The sequence below is a fragment of the Epinephelus lanceolatus genome, chromosome 4 (genome assembly GCF_041903045.1).
Source record: "Epinephelus lanceolatus isolate andai-2023 chromosome 4, ASM4190304v1, whole genome shotgun sequence".
In the NCBI taxonomy this organism is placed as follows: Eukaryota; Metazoa; Chordata; class Actinopteri; order Perciformes; family Serranidae; genus Epinephelus; species Epinephelus lanceolatus.
In genome coordinates this window covers 27381841-27399880 of record NC_135737.1, presented here as the reverse complement: position 1 = coordinate 27399880, position 18040 = coordinate 27381841, and the positions used below count along the sequence as shown (strand labels likewise).

Genomic DNA, 18040 nt, shown 5'->3' with positions numbered 1-18040 from the left:
ATGCCTCTTTGCAAGTCAACTCGTGTGCGCCGTAGCTGATAGAGGTACCTCGAGCTGAAATATTATAGCTCTATTGTATTGGAGAGCGTGGTGTGACAGCCCCCGGGTTCAGCAAATGGCCTGCTTCGTATCGCCGCACTGACGGGGGAGAGTGTCGCCACATTGGCGTTCAAGCTGGCAGGGCGACACAGTAATCAACTTTGTCTATTTTTAATGGACACGCTTCGAGCGGCGGCGGCGGCGGCAGCAGCGGCGGCGGCGGGCGGTTTGTTTTCCTTTCGTCTTTATCTGTAGCTGCTCAAGCAAGCCCCGTGTGAGCCCCCCGTGTGTCCCCTGCTCGTCTGGCTACCTCCTACTCCTCCACAAACAGTCCCATTTAGAACAGCATGGTCATGGCTGACAGTGTCCAAAAACCGCTGATCCGGGGTCCGGTCCGAGTGGGCTTCTACGACATCGAGCGTACTTTAGGAAAGGGCAATTTCGCTGTCGTGAAGCTGGCTCGACACCGCATTACCAAGACCGAGGTGAGTGTGTCTGTGAACTAGTTAGCCTGGGAGCTAACTTAGGCTACTGTTGGGCTGAGTTACATAACTTTTATGCACTAGTTGACACCCCAGATATTCACAGCAGATACCTAAATGCTGTCCACATCGTGCACTAATAGAAACTTGGATCAGGTAACTGCCGGCCACTTGGCAGCTCCAGTGCGAGCAACAGCTGGTGTGTTTGAATACCTGCAGGTACAGGAGCAACGACTCGCTGCACGTTCACCCCGTCACACAGCATCACTGCCAGTAAGAGATCTGACCACCAGTGCTGCTGGGAAACACAAACTGTAAACATGCATGCTTCTCTGTCCTGCGCCAAACCAGCATCATACACCTGCACTCCTTTTGGTAATGACCCAGACGGTGACACAGTGTACCAGCACCAGAGTCTGGCTGCTGTAAACATCGCTGTATCTGGGGCATGCAGCATGGGTCGGTGGTCCCATTATGTAATCCAAATAATGATGTGATTTAGTGGTTTCTTGTGCCAGCAGTGCCGAGAGCTTTGTGAGGAGCAGGGTATGTCAGCCAGAGTAATTGGAAAGCAAAGTGTTCTGCACGCATGCATGCAGAGAGAAATCCACTGACACTGCTCTGGGGGTCTTCACTTGGTTTGGAGAGGGTTTGATGTTACAAATACTGCACAGTCTCGGGCGATGCAGCATGAGCGCAGAAGGAACAGGGCTTGGATTTGTGTGACTAATAGTTGTATGTCAGCTCTCTACAGAAAGGCCTTTCTTGACTAGTACCACTGAGTGACATGACTTTCCATTGTAATGACACAGACACAAGGAGTTAATGTAAAGACTGCCTGGTCTGTGTGTGATGAACACAAAGGGAGTGATAGAAAAATGTGCAGGGAGGCTTGTGAAAACACAGTTGCACACTATGATCTTTGACCTCACAGAGCCTCCAACTGTATGCTGGTGAACGTGAGCAATCGTGCTGTACAGAAAAACAAAGATTTACATCAGCCAGACGAGGCCCCCGGCAGGTTTAATGAATAACAAGGCAAGAATATGGCTCCTAAGACTCTTATCGTGTTAATCTGGTTATTAAAACCTGTGAAAAGGTGGAGTGTTAGTCTAGCCAGGTAATGTGCAACCGTGTAACACTAAACAGCTATGTGAATGCAGGTTTTAAATTCAGTCAAACACTACACCAGGTGATTTCACTAAGTGGCTGCACCTCTCCCTCAGCCAGTGTGATATTTAAGTTGGATGAAAACACGCACGTCGGTGCTGATCTGCAGTCCGCCGGTCTGGTAGAGGTCACTCAGCGCTGGTTGCTACAGAGAGCCACTGCAGCTGCTTGGCTCGGCCAGGCCCATGGCCAGAGCCAGGCTGTTTGTTGAAGTGGCCAAGGTCAGCTGGAGAGGCAGGCTATCAACTTTATGTGATGCCATCTGCCTGAGAATTTGCCAGGGCAAAAAAGATGTTAGCCCGGAGCATGTGTGTAAAGAAAAGCAGTGTTAAAAGACACATGAAACGGCAGATTGGATCTGTGTCTGTGTGCGTATTCGTAGATAAGTGTACCTGTGTGTGCATAACCTACTTTTTCTACACATGGCTCCTACGTGTTATACTGACCCATTCATCCCATTATGTACATACTGCAGCTTTTGGGGGTCAAGTAGTGCTTACTCATTCCCATGTGGTCCTGTCTGTCAGCTCAGCGGGTTGTACGGTTATCCATCTCTGATCACAGCATTGTGCTGCCTTTCTGCTCTCATTACTTAATGTATGAGATAAATTCCCCTGTAACATTGTCCTCAAATGACCTTGTGCCAGCAGAGTACGCAAGAAGTCTTGTTTGTGTGTGTGTGTGTGTGTGTGTGTGTGTGTGTGTGTGTGTGTGTGTTAGTATTGTTGACATTGTAATCAGTTGGCTCAGATCTTTTCATGCTAAGTACCTTGTAATCCCTGTACTAGGCCAGCAATTTTAAATTTTATGCCCTGGAGTTCTCGACTTGCAGCTGAAGTGCCATTAAAAGATTTCTTCGTAGGCTTTGACGCCAAATTGCATACCTGTCTGTACTGTGGGCAGAGTACGATAACAGAGAGAGTTAAACATATCAAAACAGCCATTATGGCACATCTGTAAGTGCTAACGACTAATATGTTAAATAGGATTAAACTGGGTGTCAGTGGGATGGAGGTGTCAGACTTCGCTTTAAGATTAAAAACATCCATAACACTGTGTTCAGACTCTTTTCAATGACACCACTGCATCGACACAGCAGGAATACCAACACAAAAAAACACAGGGTCATCTAGCAGAAAGCGTTGGACTTGGCTCAACATTTTCCACAAGTGTGACGTCAGCTGGCACTGCGGTTGCCGGTGAAATACACGCCGATTCACATTCCTTTTAAAACACTTTGTAACATGAAGAGGATATTTCTGCTGTTTATCTGACGATCAAGATGGAGGATAACATGACTGTCAGTACTTTCCAGAGGAAAATCTAGTGTCACAGACAGTGTTGTAAAGTGCTGTGCAGTGTTTTGGCTTCTGATAAACCTTCAAACTCATGGATCTATTACTCAAACCCATCCTCCTGGATCCTGTTTGAGCTCACTCAGGGCTGCAGCAAATGGTTATTCTCATTATTGATTACTGTGGTTCCTAATTAATTAATCGTTTGGAGAAAAGTGCCATCATGATTTCCCCGAAACCTCAAGTTGACATTTTTTTTTACCTATTAACGGTACAAAATTCAATTCACTAACATAGAAGACACCTCCATGTATGCCAGCCAGCTGGAATTATGTTTTAAATACAGTTTGAATCTGATATGTTTGAATAATGTAGGCTCATGAATCCCAAAGTTTCCGTATCTATGCCCCACTAAATTGTGCTGCACTTTTGAGATGAAGCAATGCCTGTTTTGTACAGTGTGAATGGTCATGGGATTTTATCATGGGTTCTTGAGAAGTCATGGAAAAGTTTTGAAATTTTGTCTGTGAAAATGTCCTGCATTTTCTGTTGATCAGCTAATTGATTATACGCCTGATTGTTTCAGCTCAGGTCTCACCGGCACTGTATACTTCTTTTAAAGCTGTCCTGTTTGTGGTCTGAATGCTCAGGACAAGTTTTCTAACTTAAATCTAACAGTGGTGTGATTGCTACGAGGGGAGCTGGGGTCTCCTGTTGTTTACTCCTCCAGCTTGGCTTACAGACGTTTGGAAGCACTTCAGATCACACTGATGAAATGCTGTTTATGAGACAGTCTGAAGGAGAGATGTTAATATCGCCTTGTTACCCACCGGACATCATTAATCAAAGCCAAGAGTGTTGAAGTTGTGAGTGTGCAATTTACACATGTACGTGTCACTGTGGGTGTGTGTGTATATCCAACAAGGCCTGTGTTTGCCTCTGCTGTACCCTCGTGATATTTCATCTTCTCAAATTGTTAGTGTTTATGAAGTTTCCAGCACAAGCTGTATTTAAGTACGTATTTATCTTGTGTTTCAGAAGCAATTCTCTGAAAAGAACATACTGTCTCCGCTTACCTCTCAGAATATTAAATTGCTGTCTGTACTCGTGTTTATGTGAGTGTTTCTTATCGCCCATCAAGTCTGATGAGCCACAACAATTATTCTATTTTATGCTACTGACTGATTACAGTTGTGTTTTTGGTGCTCGATCATTGTGCAGGTGGCCATCAAGATAATCGACAAGACCCAACTGGATGCTGTCAACCTGGAGAAGATCTACAGAGAAGTTCAGATCATGAAGATGCTGGACCACCCCCACATCATCAAGCTGTACCAGGTGAGTCTAGCTCCAGTACCTGTTAAACATGCAAAATGTGGAGTTATATTTTTAGTAGTGCAGTTTTCCTCTCAACAATGTGATTTTTATCTGGGCTCTGGTATACTTTTTGTCTGTCTCTAATGGAAATGTCTTTGTAAGCTGTTATTCCCCACGTTGCAATGCTGTGTGAAGATAAATGGCTTAGTCCGGTTTTCGTCGTGATTTTCGTCTCTTGCCCGACGAGCTGTGTCAATCAAGAGAATTTCAGGAGATTTATTTCTGTCCTAGATGCTTCAATCTAACTTTTCTTGGACCCACTTCATCACAACTCTGTCACTGTCATTGTAACACTGATGTTAGAAGAATGTCACCATACTGCAGTGATACTCAACTCACAGCCCGCGGGCCAAAGCTGGCCCTCAATAGTGTGCCGAGTGGCCTTCAGAACATTTTCTATATAACAATGAAAGTCAGTTTATTCAATCTGGGGTTTTTTTTTTGTACTTTGAATGTACATAAGGTACCAGAGAGCATTAAAAGCATCAAAATAGAGCTTGTTTGTTTAAAAAAAAAAAAAATGAGGAGGATCCCCTGAACCCCCCAACAGAGGTCCAGGCTAAGCCCCGAATGACCTCAAATTCCAGAAACACCATCGCATACACCTGACCTGCGCGGGCCTGCTTTGAATTTGCCTCTTTTATTTATTTTATCCGATAAATATGATTAATGCTTGTATATTACCTGGCCCCTGATATCCTGTCATTTTGCAAAGAGTTGGGTATCCCTGCCCTACTGTATATATTTACTCCAGTTTGTATACCACATATGGGGATATTAAGCCAAGCATTTCAGTTTGTCACAAATTATAACAGTTATTTTTGCATTTCTATTGTCAAAAGTTGTGGACGGTACCGACAGAGCTGCTCCATTCCATCCCATTTTTTGTTACCCCTCTGGGGAGGTACCTAGCACGCTGATCCGATACTTAAAGTTAGAGTTAGAAACACTGCAGTCCATTGATTGGTCAAAAGAGAACTGTCACTCTTACTTGACAAGGACTGCATAAACCCGCTACTTTTAAATATTCCATTAATTACGAAAGAGAGTGTAAACCCTCCAGCTTGTTCTTTTTTGTTCTAAAAAATGTCGGCATGTAACCCCGTTCTGTGCACGATCCGCAAGGTGCAGACGTTTCTCTGCATCACTGGTAAAGATAAAATACAGCAAAAGCTGGATGGAGCTGTTAATAACAACCCGCCTACATTTAGGAGCCTTTTCAACGGTGCACTAAACTAGTTTTTAGGTGCATGTGTGGACACGATACCGAGAGTGTTTGGTGGAAACATGGCTTTTTTATTAAATCATTTTCCATTACCAATGTGCCCACCTTGACACTCAGTGTCACCAAGTTTGTAAAAGCTGTAAAGTCTCTTTCACAAACAGACTTATTTGTACCTCATCTGTTGTTAGTTTGTTGTCTAATGTTGACAATGCTAAGAGGCACTCTAAGCTCTTACAGCCATGTTACACGGATATTTTAGACTTTCTTTAGTGTTCGGGAAGTCTTACATTTGCTCTGAGATAAATAGTTAGCAACCCAACTTCAGGCTAATATAGCAGTGAGAAGAAGAAGGAACCTTGGTTTGAGGAATAATGGAGGTTGGAGCGAGAGTTTTTAGACAGCACAGAAACCCACTGGAAATACACAGCAGTAAAATATATATATATATTTTTTTAATTATTTGTTACACTTTTAAATGAATATTCCCAGTAAAATGCCCCTATAACTGTGTACTTTTTCCAGGCAAACATTTGTTGTGGTTGCTCAGTCAGTCATGTTCCTAATGAAAAAACATATTAATTCACCCAAAATTCATTGTAAAGCAGTCCAACCTAAGATAGTCAGGAACTAGTCCAGTTTGTGCAACAGATGTATTTAAGTGTCTATCTGAAGCCTGACTATTAAATAGATCTAAACCAAAGATAGTCTGTCTTTGTGAAACCCGCTCTTGGTCAAAGAAGGCCCCTCAGAGAGCAGAGGCAGTAATGTAATATGTAACACGCATTGCAGCGGGGGCCCAACATAACATCTGTTGAGGAGGCCTAGAATTAGCTGTGCCTCTGGCTTATCTGTGAACCAATCAGTCACGTGGAGCAGGATTCAGCGCTGCTCCTTGCTGATCTCCTGGTTCAGGGTGTTGAAGTGCAGGACGAATCCAGGCTATTTTCTAATGCATTAGCAAACAACTGCTGCCAAGCAGAACCTTCCACCCTCGGATAGTTTAAGATATGAGAGCATAGTTAATGACTGACTGACATTTGGCGCTGTGTGCATCTGTGTGTTTTCTGCACCGTGTGAAGGTGCTAATGGCATGATTCAGACTAAATAATGTTAGCTGTTGAAGATTACAGTAATGAAATGTTTAATTATTGCACTGGGATATCAGACCTGTGCTGCAGAATCAGGCTCTATTTAAACTGTGTTTTTAAAATCAGATACGAATGCACCGTTTTTTATTAACAGTCAGTTTAATTGTAATATCATCTAATTTAGGTCAGAATGAATTCACTGCTTGTTAAAAACAAGTATTAATTCTTGTCAGCGGCCCTGACCTCATGGGACCTTGACAAAGTATTTATTTGAATATGAGGACACAGTGTCAGAGTTTATTTGCACAATGATTTAGCTAAAAAGGCCCAAAGCGAAAGTGATCTGCAGTTGCCTAGAAGATACCTACTATACACTTTCAAACATGCAATCGTGTCTAATGTTTATTGAAGTTAAAGGCCTCTTTTTTTGTGGCTGGACAACAACTACCACATCAGTGCTGCAGCACAAGCAATGTCCTTTTAGTATTTCTCTGCCCAGCGTTCATGACAAGCTGCAACAAGATGGGAGTTCCATGCAGATGAATTTGGTACATTTTGAGAGTCGGTGTCTAAAGACTAGACCCGTTTTCAGGGCGAGTAACACTAAATTGATCATTTAGTGATTCCAGAAGTAAAGAACAAAGTAGATTGTTGACATGCACAGCAGAAACCACAGAGTGATGCTGAATTAAGTTAGTAAGACTTATATTCAGTCCATTGTTGCATAAAAAATCACACAGTTGATGGTGAACTCTGGCCTTGTTCTTTTTCCTAGAGGCCTTTTTCATAGAAGACATAATAGGAAAAACAGAACTTATTAAAACTAATGACATTATTGATGGTTGAATTCCATTTAGAAATAATAATCTTATTAGTAACATCTCTTTTTTTTCCAACTGTGACAAGTCAAAGGCTGAATCCAAATGTCTACCCTCTGGACTTCTTGCGGACTGAGCCCTTGCTAACTTAAGTCTTACGTACTGTGATGTGTTCACTGTAATGACGTAAAGTCTGCAAGGGCAGAGACAGAGAGCCACTGATAACGCAGCACTCAAGTCTGTTTCACTCTTAGAAGCGTTTGAGTCATGTACGTGGTGACTGCTGCTGTCATATTCTTGTTGATGAATAGTGTCTGCTCATCTGTCCTTGCAGTTAATCATAGAAATCCCATGTAGGAGTAGGCTTTCTTGTCACTTAAGAAAGGGATATTAATAGACATTTATATACAGAAGTGTTTGTAAAGAAGGACCGGACTATGACCTAATAGACAGGGAAGTACTTACAATGAAAGACCTTCAACTGTTGTGTTGCTGCTAGTTTTCTTAGCCTGTATATTTGGCATTACATGGCATAGGTTCAAGCCTGCAAGGTACAGGCTGCAATGATCAAATGCATTTTGATTAGGCTACCTCAGTAACCTCTACTTCTGCGCATTACTGTATCATGATGCGGCTGAATATCATTTTTGGACTACACGATTCAAGTAGTGTTTTAATACAGGAATTGTTTTATGCTTTGGTGATGAGTTTGTTTTATTTTTTTAGTCGGCAATAGAAAAAAAGCTACAGTGACACGTCCATATTGCAATGAATTGTGGTTAATTAAATCAGTAAAGTCTGTCGAAGGCTGCACCACAAGCAGACTCTCTGGAAGTCAGTGCAGAAGTCTGCTTGAGGCCACTTCTAAAGTGGATGAATTGTGGATATGGACAGCGATCAGTGCTCCCAGACTTTCCAGGAACATGCTTGCAATGTCCGCAAGTCTGCAAGTGTGGTGAGTTTGGATTCAGCCGAATTGTCTGCTGTGAAAAAGGCCATGTACCAATTGTCTTTGTCTGTTATCCTTATTCAGAAATGCAACGTAGACCATGGCTTTCCTTTCAACTGCAATGATGTCTGTCATGGTTAAATCTTAAAATGTATTTTTAGTCATGATACGATTTTATGCAGCAGAAATGTGCTTCAGTTTCCTAAGGCACCCTTTAAACTGGTGCTGTTGAAATAGAGCCTGTTGTCACTATCGGTAGCATGATGTCCTTTTTTTTTATAGAAATAAATCCCATAAATGTCACTTCCCTCATGTCCCCCCGACACCGTTTATAGCAGTTGTATGCATGTCCAGGTGCGCAAGGGAAGTTCACATCAATTTTAACGAGACTCAAAAGGAAACGTGTTTCATCCGATTACCGTAATGTCCGCTGTCTGGCACAAAATAGCCTAACTGCCAATAACTCAACAATTTTGGTGATTCAGTTGTATTACATAAGCCTTTGGGGTCCTGTCAGTTTGTTTAGGGGAAGTAAATGAGTGTTCATTATCATTACACAACCATGTGGCATCGCTCCAGCTTTCTGCTGTGTTATTTTGGTGTCTATCATTATTTCCAACGGCCCATCCATCCAATCAGCTCAGGTCAATTAGTGATTTCCTTTGTTGTCTCATAAACTAGGGTTGGCCCTGTGGCCCAAAGGGAAGCTAATGAAGACACACACAGACGACCCAAATGTGGACCTCACACTGGTTTGTCTTGTGTTGTGCGGTCTCTTGTGTATTGACCTCAGTCGGCCATAGTTTTCTTCATGTTCTCTCCGTTTTTAAATCTCACCATCGGGTTTTCAGCTTTCCACTTTCCCTCTTATTCTAGTTTCTCTACGATTGCAAAATTACAGCTGGATATTGTTTTCAAAATTACAAAACCACTCTCTGACTATCAGCACTTATGTAATGATAACACTGCAAAACAAGTGCTCCATTTGAGTATCGGTCATGTTATGGAAAATGCTTGAATTAGCTGAGGATACTGGATGGATCATAACCCTAATTCGATTTCCTCTACACTACAATTAATGCCTGCATTGTTAAAACCATTAAAACAATTACATTTAGAGTCATGAATTATTCATGTACGGTCTTGCGTTAAAACATTAAACCGTCTAGCCTGTATACAGCGTGCAATTCACCACGGGGACCACAGCTGCCCCTCATCAGGACCTGATATTCAGACGCGATCAATCATCATGTTTAGATGGTCTTCAGACCAACTCATCGGCAGCATCCGACCCTGCAAAGCTTTAAACACAAAGTGCAGCTTGTCTTAGTATTGGGAATTCAGCCTATAAATACATTCCTATTACAATTTATTACACGCCGGAGATTCAGCTTCAGCTATTTCCCCAATAGCAGTTCTTTAAAACAAGGAGTCTGCTTTGTCGGAGGCCAGAAATACATTGTAATGACATTATAATGCTGTATACTGTGTACTAAATGTATTATCTCCACCGTATTAAAGTGGTGTAATTATTATCGATGGTGCAGGAAGGCTTTTAATGTTAAGCAGCTGCTGACTTGTAATATAAATGGAAGTGTTGCAGTATAGCCACAGGGCCTGGTGCAGCCTGAAACACGATATAAAGATCCTGTTGAAGTTCTACTTGGTTTAACACAAATGCACAAGGGATCGTATTGGCTTGATATCTGGCTTCTCAAGTTGGGCTGTGTATCAAACCTTAGTACCTTTATCGCTGCCAACTGAAACGAGTTAGCAGAATGTCATGTATTGAAATCTGGCTGCGAATGTGTAAAGATAATGTTGTTGTCTCATCGTTGATGGGACAGTTCCTGATTAAAATTTTAATTATTCCAATTTTAGTAGGGATGTCCCGATCACATTTTTTTGCCCCCGAGTCCGAGTCCGAGTCATTTGATTTTGAGTATCTGCCGATACCGAGTCCCGATCCGATACTTTGGCAATGCAGTAAAATTTTTTACTGTAGATTAACTGCATCATCCCACTATTTTTCTGTTCTTTGTGCTCTACTAGGGATGTAACAATATCACAATCTCACAATATTACAATACTGTACCCCAATAACAAGCCCATGACATTTATTGCAGTATTGTAAGTCATGTCATGATATCAAAACCTCACTGTATGATAATAGTACAGTAGCTCCACGGTATAATATTAATTCCATTATCCATTAGTCAACAACAAGAACATTTGGTCAAAAATAAAATAGCTTATCATGCCTTTCTCAATCACCAGCCTCTTTCCCTTTATCCCTCCCTCACCTGCCTGTCTGCCCCCACCTCACTCCTCTCTCCCTCTCTAACTTTAAATAAATACCTGGTTCTGTATCTGCCGTCACACAACAGTGTAAGAAGTTTAACGATGTCCGCGACATCTGCGCAGTCTGTCCATGTGTCTGTCTCACGTGCGTTACGTCTGACTCGCTCTCAGTAGAAGCTGCAGTGACTGTTGTTGCTGCTGGGGTCTGTAGCGCTCAAACATCAAGAACAACAGCTGCTTGGAAGTCAGCAGTGAAACAATTCAGCCACACACACGTACTAAACAGTCAGCTGACACGGTGACACGGACGATCGTCTCTCACACTCTCGCAAGCGCCGTCATTTCATATCGTTACATGTCCGCGACGACGCAGCCACACATGACGCACGTCTACAGTAAAAGTAATGGGTTTGAGAGTGCAAAAGAGCTACATCTGAACGCCCCCCATGCGGCCCATCTTGCTTTAGACAAATAGGGAAAACCCTGACATGTATCTGATATGTCATAGGCCTATATCCGATCCCTGATCGGGATGTAACTTCCGATTCCAATCGAGTCTGAAACCACGTGATTGGCCCCGATTTCCGATCACGTGATCGGATCGGGACATGCATAAAATTTTAGTCAATTTTTATTTTGGCGAAAATCTTGCACAGCTGCTTATTTTTTACATTTTAAATTTTGGACTTTGTTATATGGAAAAGGTAGACAAACATGTTTTTATTTCTCAAAGTAAGGTATCAAAAAAGTATGTTTTTTGCATCAGTGATGTAAAACCTGCAAAGGGACTGCACAAAACTGCCACAGTTACATCACACTGATGTTAATAAATGTGTGTTGTCCCTGATTAAGATTAAGGTCAGTGGAAAAAATACTTCTCATAGCGACAACTGTGTCACATAAATACAAAAATACATTTACATAGTAGTCAACATTTAACTAAACAACAAACCCATACTACAGGTGCTACAAATCACATCGGACATTACTGAAAGTGGATGCAGTGCGATAAATTAATCCTTCCTATTACATTCAATGTTCGACATAGGTACACTCAGGCTATTAGAGGGTTGACAGACTGAGGAACAAAAGAGTTCCTCAACCTGTTCAGTCAAGCCTGAGGGAGTCTAAATCTTCTGTGTGATGGCAGAAACTGATACTCTTCAAACAAGGTGTGAGAGGTATCAGAGGTAATAAATTAAAAGTAAGCAAATAAACTCTGGTGTTGACATTAGTATAAAAAAATGTCAGCATTACAACAGTCAGCACTACTTTAAGACTATTGTTCAAGTTGAAAATGCTGCCCAAAACATCTGCCATGTCTCCCTGCTTGTTGCCCAGTGCCTCCGCAGCATGCTTATAAAACATATGAAGGAACAGCTTAAGACAGCTAAGAGATCCATGACAGCATGTGAAGCCAGTGAGCACGTAGCTGGCTGATAAATGACAGGAAAATAACCTCTATAAATAGAAAACGGACCTCTCTGATGGCGATATTTTATCTTGTCAAACACAGGTGTAACTAATAACATTAATAATGGCTGTATTTTACTCAGGTGTGCCGGTGCCAGGGACCTGCTATTGTGCACGCTGGTTTACTGGCACACCTGAATGAAACGACGCCATTGTTAATACTGTTAGTTACACATGTGCTTCTCCTGCTGTGACAAGTCAAAATGTCCGCCGTGAGAGAGGTTATTTCCCAGATTAGATGCTATTTTGGCTCGCAGTGCCACTCGTGTTGATTGATGGTATCCTTCAATCAGTTGTACTCCAGCTTCACGATACAGATAGGACAAAATGTGTTTATTACACAACCAGGGCCAAAAAAAAAAAAAAAAACTGGCTCTTGTTTCCTAAATCCATGAATTGGTCAGTGTAACAGATGGAAAATTGATCATAAACAATGAGCGTGGGATTTCTAGTGTGAATGTCTGGCTCACTGTGTCTGATTCATCCTCCCTCTCCATCTGATTCTACCCTCCGCATTTAATTCTGTTCATCTCCAGAGTGTTTCTGCTTCTAAATCGGTTCGCCTCCTCCTACACAACACAGCGCCATGTGAGGGCTGAAAGGTTTTAAGTACCATTCAGATAAACTCGGCAGCACCAACCGTCCACCTCCATTCTCTTACATTGATGCCATATTTAGACCCTGTGCCATTCATACATTTTGTTTTGCTCATGACTTTGTGGCTGCCAGACACTGCGGTTAAACCTCAGAGAAAACCATGTGGACAATTGCATAATATTTGACTCACTTGTACGTGTTGTTACAGTTTTCCTTTTCCTTACGCTAATCCTCTCTTGTTGCAGGAGCCTGTTGATATAAATTAAATGGTGATATTGCAATTGAAAAGTGGTCTTCTGTGTGTATTCACTCTCCTACTCTTTTCTCCCCTCCCCTTGGACCCCTGTTCCTCCATCCCCTCCCTCTCCCAGGTGATGGAGACGAAGAACATGCTTTACTTAGTCACAGAGTATGCCAAGAATGGGGAAATCTTTGGTGAGTGATCTTTTCAAGTACAAGATCAATCTGACTTCAGTATCTTTAGAAACATTTTCCCCACCCAGCTTACACATGTCCTCCGCCATATCAGTTGCACAAAAGAATCTGCACTGTTTCATCAGTAATGTATTTAGCAAACAAGGAAGTATCAAAGTCTTACTGAGTTTGCGTTGCTCTTACATTTATCCCGGCCTCGATCTCAAAGGTCACATGATTGAAGGAGTGATCCTGATGTGGTCCTTGTCATGTGATTGCTGTGCTGAATGTGCTGACACTTATTCTTGTCTTATAAAGTGACATCACCGAGGGCCGCAGAGAGGAAGCATCAAAGAGAGAAAGATTGATTTATTGCCTCATGTGTTGCAGAATCACTTACTGCTCACTGGTTAACTACTCTGATTATGCAAGAGTACTTTATACAGGCCGGCCAACAACGTCATCCCTCCATTTTCACTGACACGTAAATGGCACTTTATTAAATTATAAATACTCTCCGCTCAACTTCTGCTCTGCTTTTAACTGAAAGTGTTGTTCATGAGGAGATCTGCAAAAAGTAGCTGTGAAAAGGCCCGTCTTTTAAAGCCACCATTTTACAAACATGTTTGAGATTTTGGACAAGCACAGCTGGTGGTTTAGTTTACTTTTATTCAAACTATACAAACCGTATTATAACAGATAAAAGAAGTGAAACGTGAAAGGAGAAGTCAAGAAGCTGTAGGCTTAAACAATGGACCTTTCACCAAATCAAGAGTTTAAAAATACATAAAATATGAATTAATAAAGTACACACAAACACCCACTTACCAACTGATTATGATCATGTAAAAAAAAAAAATTATATATATAAATAACATTTAGGGCTGCAACTTATGTTAATTTTCATTATTGAATGATCTGCCTTCTTGATTTATCAAGTTTGGTCTTACAAATTTTGTAAGATAGTGCTTGTCACAATTTGTTTTGTCTAACCAACACTCCAAAATCTAAAGACAGCCAATTTACTATCACAGAGGACAAAGAAAAACAGCAAAACTTTCCCGTTACCAAACTGGGACCAGGGTATGGTTGCCAGTTGCCGTTTCCAGTTGATCAACTTATTGATTAATCATAAAGAGAGACTGGTCAAGAGAGAAACACCACAAAACAAGCTGAAGGCATGTAAACTTCACATATTCTTGATTTTAAAAAATGAAACTATCACATAACATCATATTTTGAAATGAACACTCCAAAGGCAGTAGTCTTTATAGGAGCCAAATAGATGTCACGTCAACAAAGCGTTTAAGATTTATCCTGGCTGCCTCAAGGTCTTTCATAATGATTTTTAAATGACTAAAAAGGACCAGATGTTTCTGTTTTGGCAGAAGCAGATCACAGAGAAAGAAAAAGAAAAACACACTTTGCCTTATTCAAATAGGACCCTTGGGACAGATAGTGGGTAAAAAAAAAAAAAAAAAAAAAAGATTCATTTGGTATGGACAATTTCCAGTCAGTCATTTACAAGACAAAACAAAACCTGACCTATAAGTAAGTACGTTCAGACTTGCAGTATAAACCAAATACAAGTTTCCAAGTGGACAGTCTGAACCTAAAGACACAATAATGAGTTTTTGCAGTACAGGCAAGTCAGGACATAGCAAGAATAGTACATGAAGATAAGAAATTATCTTAGTCTGCCAGGGCACCGCATAGGCTATATCGCTACTAGACATGCACAAGAGACACACTAAATGTGCACACACTGCGATCTCAATCCAGGGCACTGGACATGAGCCCAAGGAAAGAGCGCGTTTTTAAAACTTATTAGAAATACTTAAAATTATTATTATTAATTAAATATCTCAGGATTACTTGTTTCAAAAGCAAAAATGTACTAGTATCATTCCAGTTCTGAACATGCAGACATGACCTAAACCATACATTCAAATATTTCAAGAATTTATAGCACAAGTCTCGACTTGTCTGATGTGGACAACCTGCGGGTGGATCGTGCTCCACACAGATTATTGGCCTCACCTATTAGACAGTCTGAGAATGTTTGCACTTAGCCTACCTCCAGACACAGGAGCTGAGAGGATTACTTTAGCAATAGCCAACAGTAAACTTAGTAGTCGTGCGTGTGTGTGTGTGTACGTGTGTGTGTGTGCATTTTGTTCGTGTCTGTGTGTGTGTCTTTGTAATTCTGAGGCCAGTGTTCCACTTGTGATGTTGACTCAGCAGCAGCCGCTCCTGCTCCTGTGACCTACAGAGAGCTGTGAAGCAGACACAAGAAAAAAAATGAATGAGAAAAGAGTGTGGTTAAAAATAAGAAGGAAGTACAGAGGTGTGCAGAGATAAAACGGAAGGACTCATCTATATCTGTACATATGTTACAGCCACTGCAGTTAACTGTGGATACACCAAGCTGCAGCTTCTGTTAGCCTCTCACTGTACACAGTATACGTTTAAAGGAACAGTTTGACATTTAGAAGAAGAGGTGTATTTATATCATGCAGGTGATTTGATGAGAAAATCGATGCCACACATACTTTTCTTTACAAATGAAGCTAAATACAGGAAAAGGTAGCTTAGCATAAAGACTGGAAGCAGCTAGCCTGACTCTGTCTACAGGAAAAATAAAATCAACTTTTGTTTCTGCACTTTGATTTTCGTATAGATTTGATGAACAAAACATGCCACAAAGGAATGGGAATTATAAGTATCAATAATATTCAAGTACTTGCATTTATTTAATATAGAGTATCTGCGTACTCACAGTTAGCATGAGCTAAGACAGTAGCGGCGGCTAACATACAACACTGAGCCATTTAACAGTCTCAATAAACTCACATGACACAAAACGGCTCAAGTCTGCACTGTGAGTAACCGTTAGCCATGTGATGCTAACAGTTAGCTTGGTCACTGTGTGTCTGTGTGCATGTACAGGTGGACTCTTAGCGACTGTGACAGCTCACACTCTTGCTGCAATAGTCTCATAATAAACAGAGAGAGTGACAGTGGGGTAAGGGGGTGCTGGGTGAAGAGATACTCTGCATGCAGCTCTACAATAAAATAAGATTTCACCTATTTGAGATAGTAAAAACAAAATATTGGAGGGGGTGAGATCAGCAAACTTTCCGTTAAATTTTTTTGTGTGTCTCTAACTCGGGTGGTTTGTCCATGAACCCATCGCTAGTGAAACTCTTGAGTTCTTTTTTACTGCAGCAGCAGTTTATGGAGTGTGAGTCATGGGGGGATAATTGATCAGTCAATCCAGTCAGAGCTGATCAAATCGATGGATGATAGGAGCAGCTGCTGCAATGAATAACCGGACAGTCTACGTATTACATCAGTGCTCCTGATGAACAGTCCAGCTCCAAAAATAGAAAATAAACATGTGAGAGCAGATGCTGTTTTTAAGACAGGCCACCACAAATAAATAAATCTGGGGGGAACCCTGTTGTTAAATGAGCTAAAACTTAATTACGCGTAACCATGTGATTCATTGGTTTTAAATTTCAGCTGACAAAACTGGCAGTCTTATTAGCATCATCTTGATTTGCAAAGCACCAGCCATGGTTACCCTATATTTTCTTTCCCTGTTAAATGTGTTTTGGGGGAGTTTTTCCTTATCCACTGTGAGGGTGCAAGGACAGAGGGATATTGCATGCTGTAAAACCCTTTGAAGCAAATTGTTATTTGTGATATTGGGCTTTATAAATAAATTTAATTGAATAAAATTTAATTTGATTATTGTATCACTGTTAAAAAGGAAAAAATATCTGAAATGTGATAATGCAGCTAATGAAACTGCAAAATAAGTAAGAAAACAAAATGAAAACAAGGAAAAAATTACTACTAGTGATTACTTTATATGTCAAACAAATACTGACAACAGAACGAGTGCTCGAGAACTCATGCCCATCCCTATTACAAACATGTTAGTGAGTTTTAGAGTTGCTGCTCGGCAGATCCCCTGTTTCCACTCTCTATGCTAAGCTAAGCTAACTCTCATGGCAGTAGCTTCATAGTTAACAGACATTTATAAGACCTTTATTGATCTTCTCATTTAAATCTTGACAAAGAAGTGACTGAGTGAATTTCCCAAAATGTCAGAGTGCTCCTTTAAAAAAAACAATCATGATGGTCAACTTCATTTTCTATAATCCATAGATTTTCTCATGGATCATCTCTTGGTATTACACAACCATTGTGTCCTGATTCCTCAGACCCCTCTGCCCTGATTGCACTATGTAATGTAGTTATGTAAGACATTTATATGTCATCGTCAGCTGCTGCAGCAGTAGCAGCTTTGACTCAGCCAGACAGACAGCGACTGGTAGCTGCAGCTGTAGCCTAGTATTACAGTATTCAATCTCACAAAATTGAGCAGTCATTTGTGATTTCCAAATACGCTTTCTGGAGATGGATCAAGTCCTTCAGTCATGATGCACTCAGACAAATGGATAAGCTGCCAAGCCGGATCTCCAGCCTCTCCTTCCACTGTCGCCCTCCAGAGAGTTGCCTCCGCTTTTCTGACATGATGAATTTCTCAGGTCTGCTCCTGGCCATAGGTTACCAAGGAGCGGAAGATGTGAGGCTGCTGTGGATGCTCAGCAGCCCTCCCTGTTACAGCGAATCAGTGAGACAATGGATGAGCCTCTGATTCTCTCTCTGCAGACCAAACAGTAAATGGTGTTGTGGAGGAGCAGGAGGAGTAGTGTATATGTGTGTGTGTGTGTGCGTCTGGAGCCGTAAAGACAAAGAGCTGGGTTTGGCACAAGGAGGCGGAGAGTGATGGGTTCATAC

The 18040-nt window shown here is 41.4% G+C and overlaps 1 protein-coding gene across 2 annotated transcripts in view; it reads left to right on the top strand.

The window, feature by feature from the left end:
* Nucleotides 1-28: 28 nt before the first annotated feature.
* Nucleotides 29-18040, top strand: part of sik2b (salt-inducible kinase 2b) — a 56119-nt gene continuing 38107 nt past the window's right edge. For both annotated transcript variants that reach the window (XM_033632042.2, XM_033632041.2), the window contains exons 1-3: nt 29-524; nt 4208-4324; nt 13186-13249. In XM_033632042.2, coding sequence (XP_033487933.1) covers nt 387-524; nt 4208-4324; nt 13186-13249 — 319 coding nt within the window. In that variant the 5' untranslated portion in view covers nt 29-386. The remainder of the gene's footprint in view (nt 525-4207; nt 4325-13185; nt 13250-18040) is intronic.